Raw genomic sequence first — 15,554 nt, 5'->3', positions numbered from 1 at the left:
AGCAGTTAGAAAAGGAAAGAATCTGTAGTTAGTGATGCTGGAGCTTGGCTCAGTGGAGATGGTAGCTGTGTGCTTTGTCTGTCAGCTGCACTGGACTACTGGACAGCAGTTCTTTCGATCTGGATGGTGGAGTTCACCTGGTGGTCCCTTGGGATGGGCATGCACAAGGCAAAATGGCTTTAGATCTAAGTGCGATCTTAACTGACTTGTTCACTGTTACCCAGCATTCTTAATAAATAGTGTAATTTTTGAAAATATTACTGAAGTGCCCTTCAAAAGAGCCACCTAGAGAAATGAATATAAAATTAAATGTCATTTGACTAAGATACTTCATTCAGCTTCAGCCAGCAAAGATTCTGGAAAATCTGAAAGCTTATTCTATTGCAATTGGAGCCAGGGCTGAGAAGGATTACTTTTCTTTTAACATTAGGCTTGAAGGAGAAGGACTGCAAACAACAACCTTCATTGCTGTGCATCAGGGCATGAAGAAATGTTTCAATAAATAGCTGTGTGTCATGTTTAGTATTTGCTCATATAAATTAGATTCTGTATTCTGAGTATCTGTTAGTTAGACTAGGAGAGAGTTTGAATCTTGTCAAACATAGTAAGAGCTGTGTGGAACTCAGACTGACAACTAATCACTAACAGAATAATCCCAAGGAGTTTTTAGCCAGTGAATTCCATGGTTACTTTCTTTTGGTGAGATTATCATCTTAGAGCTGGTCTTTGAGCAGCACAACCAGGATGCTGGGACTTGGGGAAATAGTTTAACAGAGCAGCAAGTCAGTAAAGTTCTGGTATAGCACTGTGTTTCATCCCTCTCTTAGGATATTCTTCTAGAGAACTACCAGCATAGTATTCAGATTTAAAGTGTAATCGTGCTGCTGGTGGGATGTGAACACAGAGTATGATCTTGCAAATAATGAATTTTGAAGTCTTTGATCGTTGATGAGCAGTAGCATTGGTAAGCCCTAGGGGGAGAGACCACCCCACTGCACTGTCTCCAGCCACCTCTTTGGGATGATCTGTGCTAGCCCCAGGAAACTGACTGGTGTGTGACTCAATAGAAGCCCTTGTCAGGCTAATTAAAAACACAAACTGACTGCCATCTTCTCTTGCTGTAAAAACAAAGCTGTAATATAAATTCAAATAGGCAAACTGTGCAGTTTCCTTGCAAACCTGGCAAATTGTGTGACTGTGCAGATTTGACACCTCTTAGAGGCCACTTAGAGGCTAATTTCAGTTTCTTAACGCCTAAGGTGAAGTAAAGTTTCTTTAATTTTCTGGTGCTGAAAAGATTTTTTTTCCTTCTTTTATCCTTGAAAGAAAGAGGCTGGAGTTGCTGTCTAATTTGGTCATATATCAACTGAGATGTTCTTGTGGTCTGTGTCACTGCAGAATATCAGATTCAAAAGGTGGCAAGAACTAAGTGCTTGAAGCATTACAGAACCTGGAATCCTCACTTTTGAGGGAAATTCTGCTTTAAGGATACAGAAACTAAAATATCTTGTTCCAGCATGAAATAAAGCACCCACTCACAAGAGTCAATTGCTTATGAAGCAAAATTCTGAAAGCTTGCATTTCAAACCAAAATGCTTTGTTCAGATGCCTTTTTCATTTCCTATTATGTAATGAGCTATTTTTGAGTAAGATGATAAAATGTTTAATCCTAAAAAGAGTCAAAAACATGCTTTTAGCATTTGGAAATCTGTTTTCATGAAAGATGACATTTTGCTGTGAAGGACTTTGCTTTCCTCAAACAGATATCTTATGCCAGACCTTTCCATTAAAGTGGTTTCAAACAACTGTATTACAGAGATCTTCCTGGGAACATTCAGCAAGACATCTCTGCAGCTCACTGCCTGGCTGCTCAGCACTGGGATTGCCAGGCTGGTTAGGGAGCTGAGGAGCCCACATACATTCCTAAGCCATATGTTTCCCTTCTGAGTCTGCAGGGGTTATATGAATCCTTACTTTTCTGTGTCACATACTTTCCTAACTTCTTTGTCTCTAACTCTCACCACTGAAGTGTCTTATGTCTACCAAAAGTACCTCCTAGCCTCCTCAGAACTAATACCATCTCATAATTGGCTAAAATTTGAGCAATTATTGAAAATGGCTTTTATTATGGCCTCCTTCAGCTATATTCTTCAGGATTTAACTAAGAAAACTCTCTTGGTGGCTGCTTCGGCTAGCATCAGGGCTTTTGTTAAAAGCCGTGGGAGTCTGTTTCAAGTGACTCTGGGCTTGTATCAGCACAGGGTACAGGACTACACCTGACTAGCACTTTTTTCTTTTAAGTGTCATTCTACTGCTGCTGTTAATAGGAAATTGGCTACATTCAGAGCTGGGGTCACTGATGCTGGTAAATTCATGGGACAGTGTGGAGCCTGCTGATTAAGAGATCATTATGTCCTTGAGGAAGATGCTGCCTTCTGGCTCACTGCTGTCACTCATTTTCCAGTTCAGTGAGCTGCTGTGTCTGGAGGGGTGAGATTTTCCTCAGAAAGGGAGATGCCAGGGGTTCAGGGCTAGGTGGAACCTGAATGAAATAAGCAGCTGGCCTCAGGGCACTTGCTTCTGAGAAGAGCAAACTTGGCCTGAAATGTGCCTCACACAGAAACAGGTGGCTGCTCTGAGACATACCAGCTCTTCACCCATAGCACTGTGGTGAGACCTTGGAGCCCCTGATCAACCAGCTGTGGTATCCCACTTCTGTATAAGCTGTGGGGCCTCTGAAATGCATAGCCATGTTCCTGCAGCCTTCCATCTCACCCCACTTTGAATGCTTGCCCTGGGAGATGGTAGACATCTGGGGTGAGGGTGTAGTGGGGTTACATTGGCCTGTCTGAAGTGTGTTGTGTGGGTGTGTTCTGTAGTTGGCCTCAGCCTCTAAAATGAAAGGTGCACCCTGCAATGGCCACCTGAGGTGGTGAGAGAATCAGCCACTGATTATCTAAATACAAATTAGTTCTTTCCTCCCTCCATTTCTCTCGCCCTCCATAGTTCAGCAGTATTTCTTTAATGATGTAGAAACTTGTTGGAAGAGTAACAGACAAATGTGGTTACAACATAAAAAAATATTTTGCAGAATAAATATTTCATTGTTCAATATATCATTGTTCAGTTATAGAACTGAACAGTAAACTCAGGAAATCATTCTGTAAGCAATAATCTGGCTGCTCAATCTAGACCTGGTTTGCGACTGAAAATGCAGATTGTTCGGTATAGGGATGTACAGATCAAATTCTTGTCCTGCAGCATTTGGTGTAGGATGTTGTAACTATCCTTTGTCAGTGTGCTAGCAGCTGTGACAACAATAAAATTGGTTGAGTCAGTGCTCCACCGGAGGTTGTGTTTATTTTGGGTATGCATACAACTTGGAGGCTGACTGCTTAGCTGCTTCTCCCTATTTTTCTGTGTAACAGTAATCCTGTTGCTGTTGCAATGTCATAGCTAACCTCACAGGATTAGCTTTGTAATAAATGTAGAATTTTGACTCCACTGAATTACACTTTTCATAACAGCTGTGCCATGAGAAGTTGATATATTGGAGAGTGCTTGTTATATAAAATACTTCCTTAGTATTAGAAATGGGGATTAAAGCAACAGATTATTGTGTGTGCAGCTTTTTGGGTTACTTATCAAGCAATACTTGTAGTATTTCTATACTGATTTCCCTGCAAAAAGTGGTTCTCAAACCAGTGATCTCTTATTTCTCTGGTACTGCAGTAACTTTGGAAGGTGGGCTTTGATTAGCTCAAATTGAGGAGGCATGCTGGAGGAAGGATGCTGCTGTTTGGAGACATCAAAGTCAGAACAGCCTGTTCTCTGTCTACAGTCCTTGTCAGTCAGTCATGACAGTAGAAATAACTGGCAGGCACTGCTGTTCCCTCTGCTCACTTGCAGCTTTTCAGATGGATACCTGATCAGCAGTAAAGTTTTGTTAGTCTAATAGTTCCCTGAAAAAGTGGAAAAGCTTTTTATTCTGTCACCCAGGGATTATTGTGATTAAATGAGGCGAAGTGCCAATTTCCATGTAGGTTCAGGAAGCGTGTGAAACAGCTCATCCTGCTGCAGCTCAGCAGCTGCATGTCTGCCCTGGGGCAGGGTGAGCGCTGGCCATGGGGGCAGGAGTGGGGTGCAGGGCCCAGCTGTGCAGAAGTCTCAGCCTGCATGTCTGTGTGCAAAAGTGTGTGCTTTGCTGCAAGGCATAATCAGCATCCAGGAGATAACCTGAGTTCATTGCACTAACTGGCAACTTGCAAAGAAGCTGGCTTTACATCCAGTGGTGCCAAAGGCCACATGGGAAGCAGTGATGTGTGAGAAATGCACCTGAGTACATTCACATTTCACAAATCTTTACAATTCTGAACTGATGGTAGATGTGCTCGGATACCTGCAGGTAGTGAGAGCACGGCATCTGTGGCAAATGTTGGACAATCAAGATGTAAGGGTTTGTGTGAATAAACTCATAGCAGGGGTGGCTGTCTGAGCTGCATAACTGTAATATCATGTCATTTCAGTCTTTAATCTTTTTCTGACAAGCTTTTGGATGTGAAAACAGCCTGAGAGAAAAAGTTCTCTTAGATTGTATGCATAGTCTTTCACACTTGTCTAGCTGAGCACTGCCTTCTTTTTTATTCTGCTGGGAGTTACACTTCTGTACGAGAAATGATGCTGTTCTTTTTCCTACTGAAGTTCTCTTTAAAAACAAACAAACAACAAAAAAAAAACAACCCCAAACATTGTGAACTTGTAGGAGGGCTGTTAATGGTGCTTCAGTGAAAATACCCAACAGGGTATATGGCCTTTAAGTGAAACAGATGAATTTTATCTCCGAGTGGTACACACTAAACATTCTTTGGTTGCATTAGCCTTTGAAGAAAAGATTTCCTGGATACTGAAGATCAAATGGAGGATAACAGCTGCTTGGGATAATTAGTGCTAGGAATAGACTGATTTATGGAGCATCAGGCAGTGCCAGCAGCTATGTTTCTGCAGCTTTGAGATAGCTTGGTGTTTAAAAAGAAGATGCTAGAAAAGTAGGCTGTGGAACTTAGTCTGTTTGGATCAATAGTCCTGCTTATAATTCTGCACTGGAGCAACTCTAAAAGAAGGGTTAAATGTGAATCTCAGATTTTAAAAATATTTTTCTCCTTGAAACTGTTAATAACCTGAATTTGATTTACTGAACAGTAAATGAGTACTCCTCACATACCCTTGAAATTTGCCAGGGAAGTCAAGCCTGTGTTCCATCTCCACATTAGATCATCTTACTTAGAAGCCTATCATCTATCTTTTTCTTAGTTAAAATTTTCTTAGTAAAAATTGGAATCTTCTTGGTATGTTTTGTCAGCAGTGAAACAGTTTCTAAATTTAGTTCTCTATAAATTATTGGTAACTTCCTAAAATCACAGAACCTGGTACTGATCAACATGTTTTCCTTGCCATCCGTACAATACATATGGCCAAATACAGACCATGAAGAGTTTTTGGTTCTTGGGCTGGATTAGGCATCATTAATAGCTAGCATTTTAATTTTGTGTGTGTCTTTGCATGGTTTTTCTTGTTTGTTTGAGTTTTGGGGTTTTTTTTCCCTAACATGTTATTGCTAATTTCTTGTCTTAGCCAATGCTCATTGGCAGAAATAGCTATTGGCCCTTTGGTCCTGAAGGAAAAATATATATACGGTGAAATTAAAGGAAGTTAGAGTGGGGAGATAATCAATGTACAGAGATATTTTTATTTTTATTTTTATTTTTTTACAGATATTTTTAAAAGTGTATACTAATCTGAAGAGCTAAATATTAATGGTATTTATAGTAATTTTTAGAGAGTTCTAGAAGTCAGGTACCTATTGAGCTGGACAAGCTAGACATCACTGGATGAATAGATGGTATGAGACACTTTGAAAAACAAGCTTTATGAGACAAGATTATTTGAAGGCTGGTAGAAGAAGCACATAAAGAAATGAATGAGTTGTCCCGAGCTATGCAGAAGTAAATAGTCAGAGTTTTGCTGTTAGCCAAACATGTGCTTGTATGGTGTTGTACATGCTCAAAATCAATTTTAATGGCTCTAGGCTTCAGTGCTAAATGAGCCTTTGATTAATCCTAATCATATCCAATTCAATAAACTTATCCTGTAAGAGTAGGTTATGAACTGAAGTTTTGTCATTTAGCTGTTGAGTCAAAAATGTTTGAATAGTAATGTTGTTGGAACTGATAACTATCTTCTCTTCATCTCACAAACTTCATTAAAAAAAGCGTGTCTAACTTGCTTAAATAACTAAGGTGTATTTTTTTCAGGAAGTGGAGGTGGTGGTTTGAGGTTTTTTTTGCTCTGCTAGCTGCTTCTGTTTCCAATACTTGGAGAGTCTGCTCTGTGAAGCCATGGCTCACTTGGGAGATAAAGAGAATTAGGTGGTCTGGAGGACTTGGGGTTGCAACAGCTTCATGTACGTCCAAAACTTTCTTTACAGAACTAGTGGCATCTACAAATGGGAACCAATTCATACATCAGCAAAAAACCAGAGTGTTTGTGCAGGCCTTGCTATTGACTGATCAAGCTTTGTGATCTCATTTGGCGCTTACATGAGCTTCTCCAGGAGTCAGCTCCACTCTCGTCCCCAGCTCCAGAAAGGGTCATGTTTCTGTTCCTGTGGCGGCCACGTGTACTCGGAGAGAGGATCTATGCTGGAAGCTGGACTCTTTTCCTTGTGCAGTGCTGGACAGGCTGGCTCTTTGCTAAATGTCTAATGAAAGCCTTCTGTGGGCTGAACCTAGTCTTTGCTGCATGTCCTTAGTATTGCCGCAAATAAGGATGAATCAATGTATATAAACTTTTATGTATAAATGCGGTCCACTTCATTTATAATTCCTGGCTCACAGCAAAGAGATTTTGTCATTAATAATGTTTCTAACTTTGGCAATTAATTTTTAATCTAAAATCTTTCCAAGTGTTCTATTTGTGGATAAATCTTGTCTTGGGGATATAGGATCATTTTGCTTTTTTTCATTATGTTGGGCAGATAAAAATCCTTCTGTTTCCGAAATAGTAGCTCAGATGAATGAAGCTGGTGATTCACACTACAAAATTCAATTTGTATGCTAGGTGCTAAGCAAATAATCAGATTCTAATAAAGGAAGAGGAGTTCAGTTTTATATCTGGGAGGACCTGCTATGACCTCCATTTTTCTGCAATATTATCTTAAACGTAACTACAAATCATAGCTGTCAATTATTTTTTTCATGTATTGCATTAGTTTTTCTGCTGAACTTGTGGCTTATTTTTTTAAATTACCATGTAGCATTTAAGTGGGATTCTAGAGTGTGAGTACTGGCCAAGATTTGCATTTACTTCATATTATTTAGCAAGGTTAGGAAATATTTCTCAACATTTCTTAACTTCATAATCATACTTTCTGTGTCTACAAAAGAAATTAAAAATATTATTTTGGTAAGGCATGTATTAAGAAAAATTTTTGAAGAGGCCTACATAATAAAAAAATATTGCTGAAAACAATGAAAGTGGAATCTTTTTTTCTTTTGAGCCTCATGGTATATTATAATACACATCAAAACATATGTTGGTTTATTTGCTAACTTCTGTAGAGTTATTTGAAACCGTGTGGTAGTAGGGTTACACTTTCTGGATGTATTTTTTTGGCTCTTTAAAGTAGTACATGGAGCTCTGGGGTTTAGCAGACAGTGACCCTATGATTTGGTCAATAGAACAAGTTTTCCTTTGTGGTTGCAATACATTATTTTCCCCTCATCCTATTGATATATATCTCTTTCTGATATTTGCTATATTGTCAACTGCTGTAGTGCTTCTGTTTAAGTGTAATTTCCAAAATCCTCTTGGATTAATCATATTACAGTGTTATCATACAAAGAATTTACTATATTTTTTCATGGGTACATGTCACTTTAAGTATTTTTGCTGACACTGGTGTTGAGAATGGTGGAAAATAAGCTTTCTTCACAGATTTTGACTGTTTTACTGGGATGTTGTGATACAAATCAGAATTAAGGGAGGTCTCTACAGTTTTCTGTGAAATAAAGGGGCGGATGTGGGGGTCATGAAATAGAGTGACCTAGCTGAAGATATCTTACCATTTTTGGAATTTTAATTACATTCAGTCTTCTTAGCACACATCAGAAGAGAAGTGGTGAATTGTGCCTTCTAGTAATCCTAGGCTTGGGCTGTTAAAACTCCATGCAAACAGATTCTTTAAAAGTGAGATTGCTCTGTGGCCCCGTTTCTGCTGCTGTTCCTGTTGCTGCCCCATCTGTTTGTACTCATTGTCCCTTTCTGGCAGCCTGTGTTTTACCTCATTGTCTCTGTGCAGACAGAAGTGAGCTAAAGAATGGAGAGGTTTGAGGGAAATGGAGTTAGTCAAAAGCTGGCATTGATCTTGGGACTGACCATCCTAAGTTGATTGAAAAAAAAGAACAAGAATGCACATAGTATTCTTAAGAAGTTCTCTGGCCTTAAAATGGCATGTGTAGCAGATGGTGGTAAGATTGAAAAGAGGTACCAAATGAGGAGGTAAGGTTTTTCAGAAAGTGACTCTGTTGTGTGGGAGGGAATACATGAACTACAGAGGGAGGAAAAAAAGCAAAGTCTCATGGTGATTATTACAAAATACTGGAGCTGAAATATCTTGCCTAGCCAAACATTTTGATTTCTTTTTCCCTCAAAATCCTTTCTGAATGTCATCTGTCTTGTCAGCAAATGCAGATGAGGGCTTGTGGACATGACCAGACTTCCATGCACTGGTGGATCAAACTAGATTCATGATGGTCGACAGGTCTTGCCACAGGCAGATCAGAGGCTTTGCCTGATCAGTGATTAAAACCTACTGCCATCCACTTTTCTAGAAGCTAGATTCTAGCCCTTAAAATATGTATATGTATGCTTAATGGGAGGCTTATCTCTGCATCTGAAATCCATTTGTACTAATGATCCAGTGAGTCATCCAACGGGTATGTATGGCCTGGCTTCTTCATTTTGTCTCCTGAAGCTCGACTTTGCATTTTTTCCCTTGGAATAACATTTTATTAATTGGCTGGCATGCGGGAAAGCTCCTTAATGGTACGCTTGGAAGTATCTGTGTTTCCAGTCACAGTATGATTGTCCTGATTGTTTCCAGTTTTCTTGTAGAGACAAGATGACAAGTAGGAGAAATAGCAATAATGGGGATACAGAATTCTCATTTTGAGAGCTGGTTATCTTCATCAGTTAAATATCGGTGTCTTTCTTAGACCTGATTTCTAATTGTTTAAAAACTGTAGGTAATGCAGTTTAGTATGATGACTGATTCTCACTGTCTGAATAATGAGTGAAACTGAAACTTTGGTTATGGCTTCTGAGACTTTGGGCAACAGCATATGGTGTTGGATTAGTCAGTCTTGAAATGATCCAAGAACGATGTGGTGCTATTTGCAAAAGGTGCTCAGGCTGGAGGAGAATATTGCAGAGGTAATATGGCTATTTCTGTATTTAAATGTTGCTGTTATAGTGCCACTGGTACAATCTGTACACCTAGGGAGACTAATTGATTTCAAATTTGATGCTTTAACCACTAAATCATCATCTCCAGCTGGCACTGAAATAAAGTGATTTGCATCATCTACATCAGCAGGGAAGTGTCACCTTTGTTAAAAAAAGAACCACCGACACACAGACTTAATTATCTATTCAGAGTGCAAGCTAACAGCTCAATGTAGTGACTTTTCTCTAAAACCCAAGCAGATATTTAAAGAGGCATGATCAAAATCACACTTCCCTGAAAGCTTAACAGTGGCTTCTAAAGATAGTTATAACTGATTTTTTTAAAAGGCTTGGTTCTGTGTTTTATATTGTGTATATTTTTATATAATTAGCTTTACTGCTTATCTGCTGCCAGTTTTCTCTCTTCATAATGTAACTGAGAAACACATCTTTTTTAAAGGAGGAAAATGTTTCAAAGCTACAGTTGTTGGCAGGTAGACTGAGACTCCTGGTAGTTTGGTCTTTGAGCCTGACAAATGTGGTGTGATAAATCTGCTCTTCTTCCACAGAAATGCTGAGTGGTTTAGGTTATAAAAGCGGTCACTATTTCAAATGCTTTTCCTTCTTGTGAATCAAACCACTAGTTTGAGGATCTCTATGAAACCCTTTTAAGATATTCTTAGGCCAAATAGCTCTGGAAAATGCATCTAATAAAGTGCTCTTGAATCACTTCTTTTAACTGTTTAGTGCATGGCATATTACTTATAAGTGCAGTTGCAATGTATATTCATAGAAAAAGTGGTTGTTTTAGCTCAGGATGTTCAGGGTCTCTTTACTGGAGAGTGAAAAACAGAAACTGTGCAGTATGCTTGCACGTGCTGCTGCTGGGGCTGTCGTTGAGCAGGACCCCAGCCTGCCTTGGCACTGACAATGCTGTTAAACTCTTTGCTCTCCCCCTGCTCCATGGTCTGTCGGACTCCTTCCCAGGACAGCTTTCTGAAAAGGGCAGCAGGACTATCTGTATATATCCAGCTGTAGGCCCGAGTACTACGTGAGAAAACTCTTTGGCGGATATTCAGCTCGTTTAATTCTCGGGAGAAATGTCAGTATTGCCGCCCGCTGCAGGCGTCAAGCGAGCCGTGTCCGTGCTGTCCGTGTCGGCTGGTCCCATGGATCCCGGGGCTTGTGCAGCTGTCCTGAAGCCCTTTGGCACAGCTGAGCCCCACCGCTGCCGCCGGGGCCCCCTTTATTTCTAGCCAGAGCTGCCGCTCCCCTCTCCCGCTGCGTTCCAGGTGGTGCTGGAGGAGGAGGAGGAGAGGCTGCTAGCTTATTCAGGCAGTGATGCTAGGATTGTGGGCGGGAGCAGCTTTTTTTTTTTTTTTTTTTCCCCTTTTTGTCTTTCTTCTCTCCTTGTCCTCCCTCTTCTCTCCGGCACTCGGACTTCGCCGTCTGCAGTGCGGGTCCCCGCACGCCATGCCCCCCACCCCGCCGCCCTAGGGCGAGCCCCGGGCACCATGCGGCAGGACAGGCTCACGGGCTCGCTGCGGCGCGGGGGGCGATGCCTGAAGCGGCAGAGCTCGGGCGGCGGTGTGGGCACCATCCTCAGCAATGTGCTCAAGAAGCGCAGCTGCATCTCCCGGACCGCGCCGCGCCTGCTGTGCACCTTGGAGCCAGGTACCCGCGCCGGCCGGGCGAGGCGGCGGCTGCCGCCCCGTAAGCGGCTTAGCGGGGAGGGGGGAGCGGTCGGGGCCTGGGGGTCGGCTCGGAGAGAAGGAGGAGGAGGTCGGCGGGCGATGAGGGCTGCGGGTAGGCGCGGGGGACAGCGCCCGGGGGCGGCCCCGGCCCGAGGCAGCTGCGCCTTCTCCGGCCGCCGCTGCGGCAGCCCCGGCGCGGCCCGGCCGGCGTGAGGAGCCGCGGTCGCGGCCTGGGGCCGGCGGCGCGTCCGGAGCGCGGGGCTCTCTCCCGGGCTGCTCCGGCCTGGAGCGGGGAGCGGGGCCTGCGAGGGGGCCCCGGGCCGGGAGCGGCGGAGGCACCGCGGCGGGTGCGAGGCGGCCCCGCGGGGAGCGGGGCCGGGCCCAGGCGGGAGGCCGGGGGCGGCCGGGGCCCTGCGGGGAGGCAGCGCTGCCCCTGCCCCTGGGGACTCCTCCTGCTCCTGTCCCGCCCGAGCCGCGGATCCCGGCTCCGCTCTCCACATCTCACGGTCCTTTCCTTGCTCCTCCCGCCCGGCGTCGCCGCCTCGCCGGGCTTTTGTGTCGTCTGTCCCTACTGCCTTTCTCCCTCCGTCTCCTCTCCCCCGGGCTCGGCGATTCAGCTTTCTGCCAGTCTCTCCCCGAAGTCTCCTCGCATCCTCCCCGGACCTTTCCTGATAAACCTGCTAACTCTTGACCTGCCGGAGACCCCTCCTCCCGCCCAGCCTTTGTCTGCGCTAGGGTGTAGTCTAAATTTGCAACCATGCCTATTCCAAGGGGAAGGCATCAGCTCTGCAGCTATGTTTTCTAGATCCTGCTTCAGTATCACAATCTTTTAAGAACTGGGTGGTCAGCTAACAACGTGGGTTTACTCCAGGGAGGTGGGCTCTCAACAGAAATGCGAATGGGTGATCATGACTGAATGCTAGATTCTAGTTGCCTGCCATCAAAATGTTGATTTTTTTTTTTTTATGAAATATCAAGAAATTTAAATTCAATTTACCATGTTAGACCTGTCACTTGTAGCTAAAATGTTGTTGATCTGTTGCCTAATTTTAGGCATTTACAAAGCAGGCAAGCCGGAGTTCCATGGAAACATAGAGCAATACATGGGAATAAATAAGGATCAGTTTCCCATTGTACTAGCTTTTTCCCATTGTACTAGTGTGTGCATCAAGCACACAATGCTCACTGCCTCTGTGTGTGAGGTGAGTTAATAACAGAAGCTGTTATTAACAAGGTCTTTGGTACATTTTGGTACAGATTTATGGAGTTGATGTTTTCAAGATTTTCTGTCTTGTAATTCTCAAAGATCCCTGCTCCAACAGTAGTCTGCTATTATCCCAGGTAATGACATTATCTGGATAATAACATTCTTGTATTTACACTCACACAAAGACCAGGGGATGTGATTTGAGGTGTAACTATGAATGCCATAGTCATAAAAATCTGACTGATTTGGGGGTTCCATGTTGTTCATACGTAGGTAAAGACAATAACCCCATTCAGGATATATTTTTTCATAGAGTGGTGGGCATGGGACACCTAATGAGCCCTTAAAAAATATGCTGGATGAAATATTATGCAGATTTACTTAGTGCCTGTATTAGTTGTCTGCATTGAGAAGTTTTTCTTGACTGGAGATCTTAGATGTGTTTTGATACTTCCCAGTCTGAGCTCTGGCTCCTGATAGAAGCGGTTTCATACAGGGTTACTCAGAATGTTACTTTTGGAGATAAATTGCAAGGCTAAGAATTTTCTTGAAACAACAAGCAGCATAAGGTGATAGTTTGCATTTACTCTTCTCTTTCCTCCCACTGCACACAAAACTGCTTTAGGCCTTTTTCCTCCTTTATTTTTGATAAAATATTTATTTGCATTCTGTGGGAGAGGTTTCGACAGCTGTGAAATACAGCCAAGAAGCTATAGTACTAATTTGCAAGTTTAAAGCTATGTCTTTATAGCTCAAACATGCTATCGTCTTAAAAACACATAATCTTCCTAGACTTTCTTCTGGTCTGACATTTCTGAAAAAATCCCAGATTTCACCCCATCCTTTTGTTTAATTTAATTAATTAATTAGTCCACTGAGGGTGAACTGGGAATTTGATTCTCCCACTCCGGCTGACAGTATTTTTCTCCCCTCTTGTGGCACTTTGGGTGGTTCTGTGCTACATTTTGGTTATGCAGTGGAGGACTGCTAGGGTTTGGGAATCCTAGAGGTATAATCTTCCCTCTTACAGCCTTTTCTTGTTGGGAGTTATTGTGTATTTTACACAGGAAAGAATACAGGACTGTGGTTTGGAGGGGAGTTTATTTTCCTCTTCTTAAATTTTTTTATTTTTTATATAAGTTTTCTGCAGTGGTTTCTGGTGACAGGCTTGGACGGGCATTGAACAGAGCTTATTTTGGCATTCCCCTACCCTTCAGAAACTTGTTGTCAAGCATGTACCTTTGTGTGTCCTTGTATTTGTGGAGCTAATCATTCCAGTGTGTTCCCAGCATATTCCTGCCAATATAAATTAATATGCTTCTCAGATATGAAGAATCAGAAAGTGTATGAACTGGAGGTGATACTTATATGTCAAATGAGACCATAACCTGGTTGATTTAATATGAAAGGGCTGAATTGTACTGACAATATTTACAGTAGGAACTATTCCTCTGTGTGTGGTGCATCTATGCCAGGCTGTCCCTGCAGAAGAGCTGGGAAGACAAGTTCTCTTAAGGCCTGAAGGGGTCTTTTTTTGCAAAAAGCATGTGTTTGTTTTGGAGAGGAATGTGACCCAAAGATGGAGGATTGTCAGAAATAGGAAAATCCAGTGAAAATGGGTGCAGACCTGTGGTAGGGTTGTATGGTTGTGGAGTACTGAGGGGGGAAGAAACTATTGCAGAATGTAAGTTAGGTTATGGAGAGAAGACAACTAAATAAAGAAGGGGGAATGATGGAGAAAGGAAGGTTTGGGAAACCAAGAGAGGTTGAATTAGGGATAGGCATTAATTTCCTTGAAGCTCTAAAACTCAGGTACAAATTCCTTGAGCAGAATGCAGAAACTGCATGTAGCAAGATGATTCTTCCGCCAGAAATAAGTAATGGGCAATGAGATGCTGCTCCCAATTTGCTGGTTACCTTCCTTGCTCTCTCTGTAGCGTTGCAGCTTTTTTTTTTTACATCTTACTTGCTGTATTTTTTATTAAGCAATGTTGTAATTTTTTAGTTTTAGTAAATATAAATGCTTTAAAATGGATGGGAATGAGCAACAATTCGTACTGTATGGGGTTCATTCCCCATGGATCTTCCCCTCCCCTATCACAAAAATGTCACATAATTTGATTTGGAAAATACTTCTAATGGAGAACAAATAAAAGGGACACAGATCCTGTGGCTTTTACAAGAGGTTGTCATGCATGGCATGACCAAGCAGTTCCTCACCATACTGAAGAGATTGTACTGTGTAGTCTGGTGTTACCGTGTGATGTAATTCTCATTTACAGTAATTTTCACACCTGTCTTAATTGTTTGCTGTGATTTAATTAACTTTTGTAGATGGATGATCTCATTTCAGTCTCATTTAATCAAGGGTCTCATTTGAAGGGTCTCATTTCAGTCTCAGGAGGGACATGTACTTTGATTGTAGTGTGAGCTCCCTGGTCATGATGTTCATGTAACTATAGATAGATTTTGCCTTGCTCTGAGATTTTATCTTGCTCTTGATCTTTTGAAGACCTGGAAGTATCTGCTTTTGTCTTTCTTAGGAAGCTTCTAGGACAGAGAGAAAAGTTGTCACTGGGATCTTTTAAGTCTTAGAAAACTGTGAAATAATTAATATTTGGCGCTGGGCTGGAAATAAATACATGGTTATTTTGGAAGGCTATTGGTTCTTTGCTACAAGGCAGTGTTAGTTAATGTGCCAGCGTCTGTTACTTTAACAAAAGGAGTTCCTAGTCATGATGTATTTTTGTATGTATTAAGGTTTTACAGTACTTACTATTTTTTCGCTTGAGAATGAAGTTCATGTTTTCCAATTTCAGCAAATGTGATACAATTTAATCTTAGTAGGTTATTGGCATTGTTACATTGCTTTGAATTATTATGAAAAGGTTTTTCTATTAGGAGTCCCTGCTGAGTGCCATTGCGCTATGGGAAGGAATACTAATAAACAGTTACTTCCAGGAATAGTTATTAGTCCTTCAGTGTTTTTTCAAGACATATCTATTATGGTTTGAAGCCTTTATTTTTCTAGATCTGACAAGCATGTCTTTTAGAACTAAAGCAGGGAAACGAAAGCACTAATCCCCAGGTCTCAGTGATGCAATTCTAAAATGCCAAAATTCTAAACAGTGCTGGAGTTTGTGTGATGTTTT

General features: G+C 41.9%; 1 protein-coding gene across 5 annotated transcripts in view; it reads left to right on the top strand.

The window, feature by feature from the left end:
• Window positions 1-15,554, top strand: part of LOC131573613 (TBC1 domain family member 30-like) — a 48,043-nt gene that overhangs the window by 7,479 nt on the left and 25,010 nt on the right. For 2 of the 5 annotated variants that reach the window (XM_058827735.1, XM_058827734.1), the window contains exon 1: window positions 10,996-11,175. The exons of the other annotated variants lie outside the window; for them this stretch is intronic. In XM_058827735.1, coding sequence (XP_058683718.1) covers window positions 11,016-11,175 — 160 coding nt within the window. In that variant the 5' untranslated portion in view covers window positions 10,996-11,015. Of the gene's footprint in view, window positions 1-10,995; window positions 11,176-15,554 lie in introns of those variants that run through there. 5 annotated transcript variants of the gene reach the window in all.

The sequence above is a fragment of the Poecile atricapillus genome, chromosome Z (genome assembly GCF_030490865.1).
Source record: "Poecile atricapillus isolate bPoeAtr1 chromosome Z, bPoeAtr1.hap1, whole genome shotgun sequence".
NCBI classification, from domain to species: domain Eukaryota; kingdom Metazoa; phylum Chordata; class Aves; order Passeriformes; family Paridae; genus Poecile; species Poecile atricapillus.
This window is presented reverse-complemented; position numbering and strand designations above follow the sequence as displayed.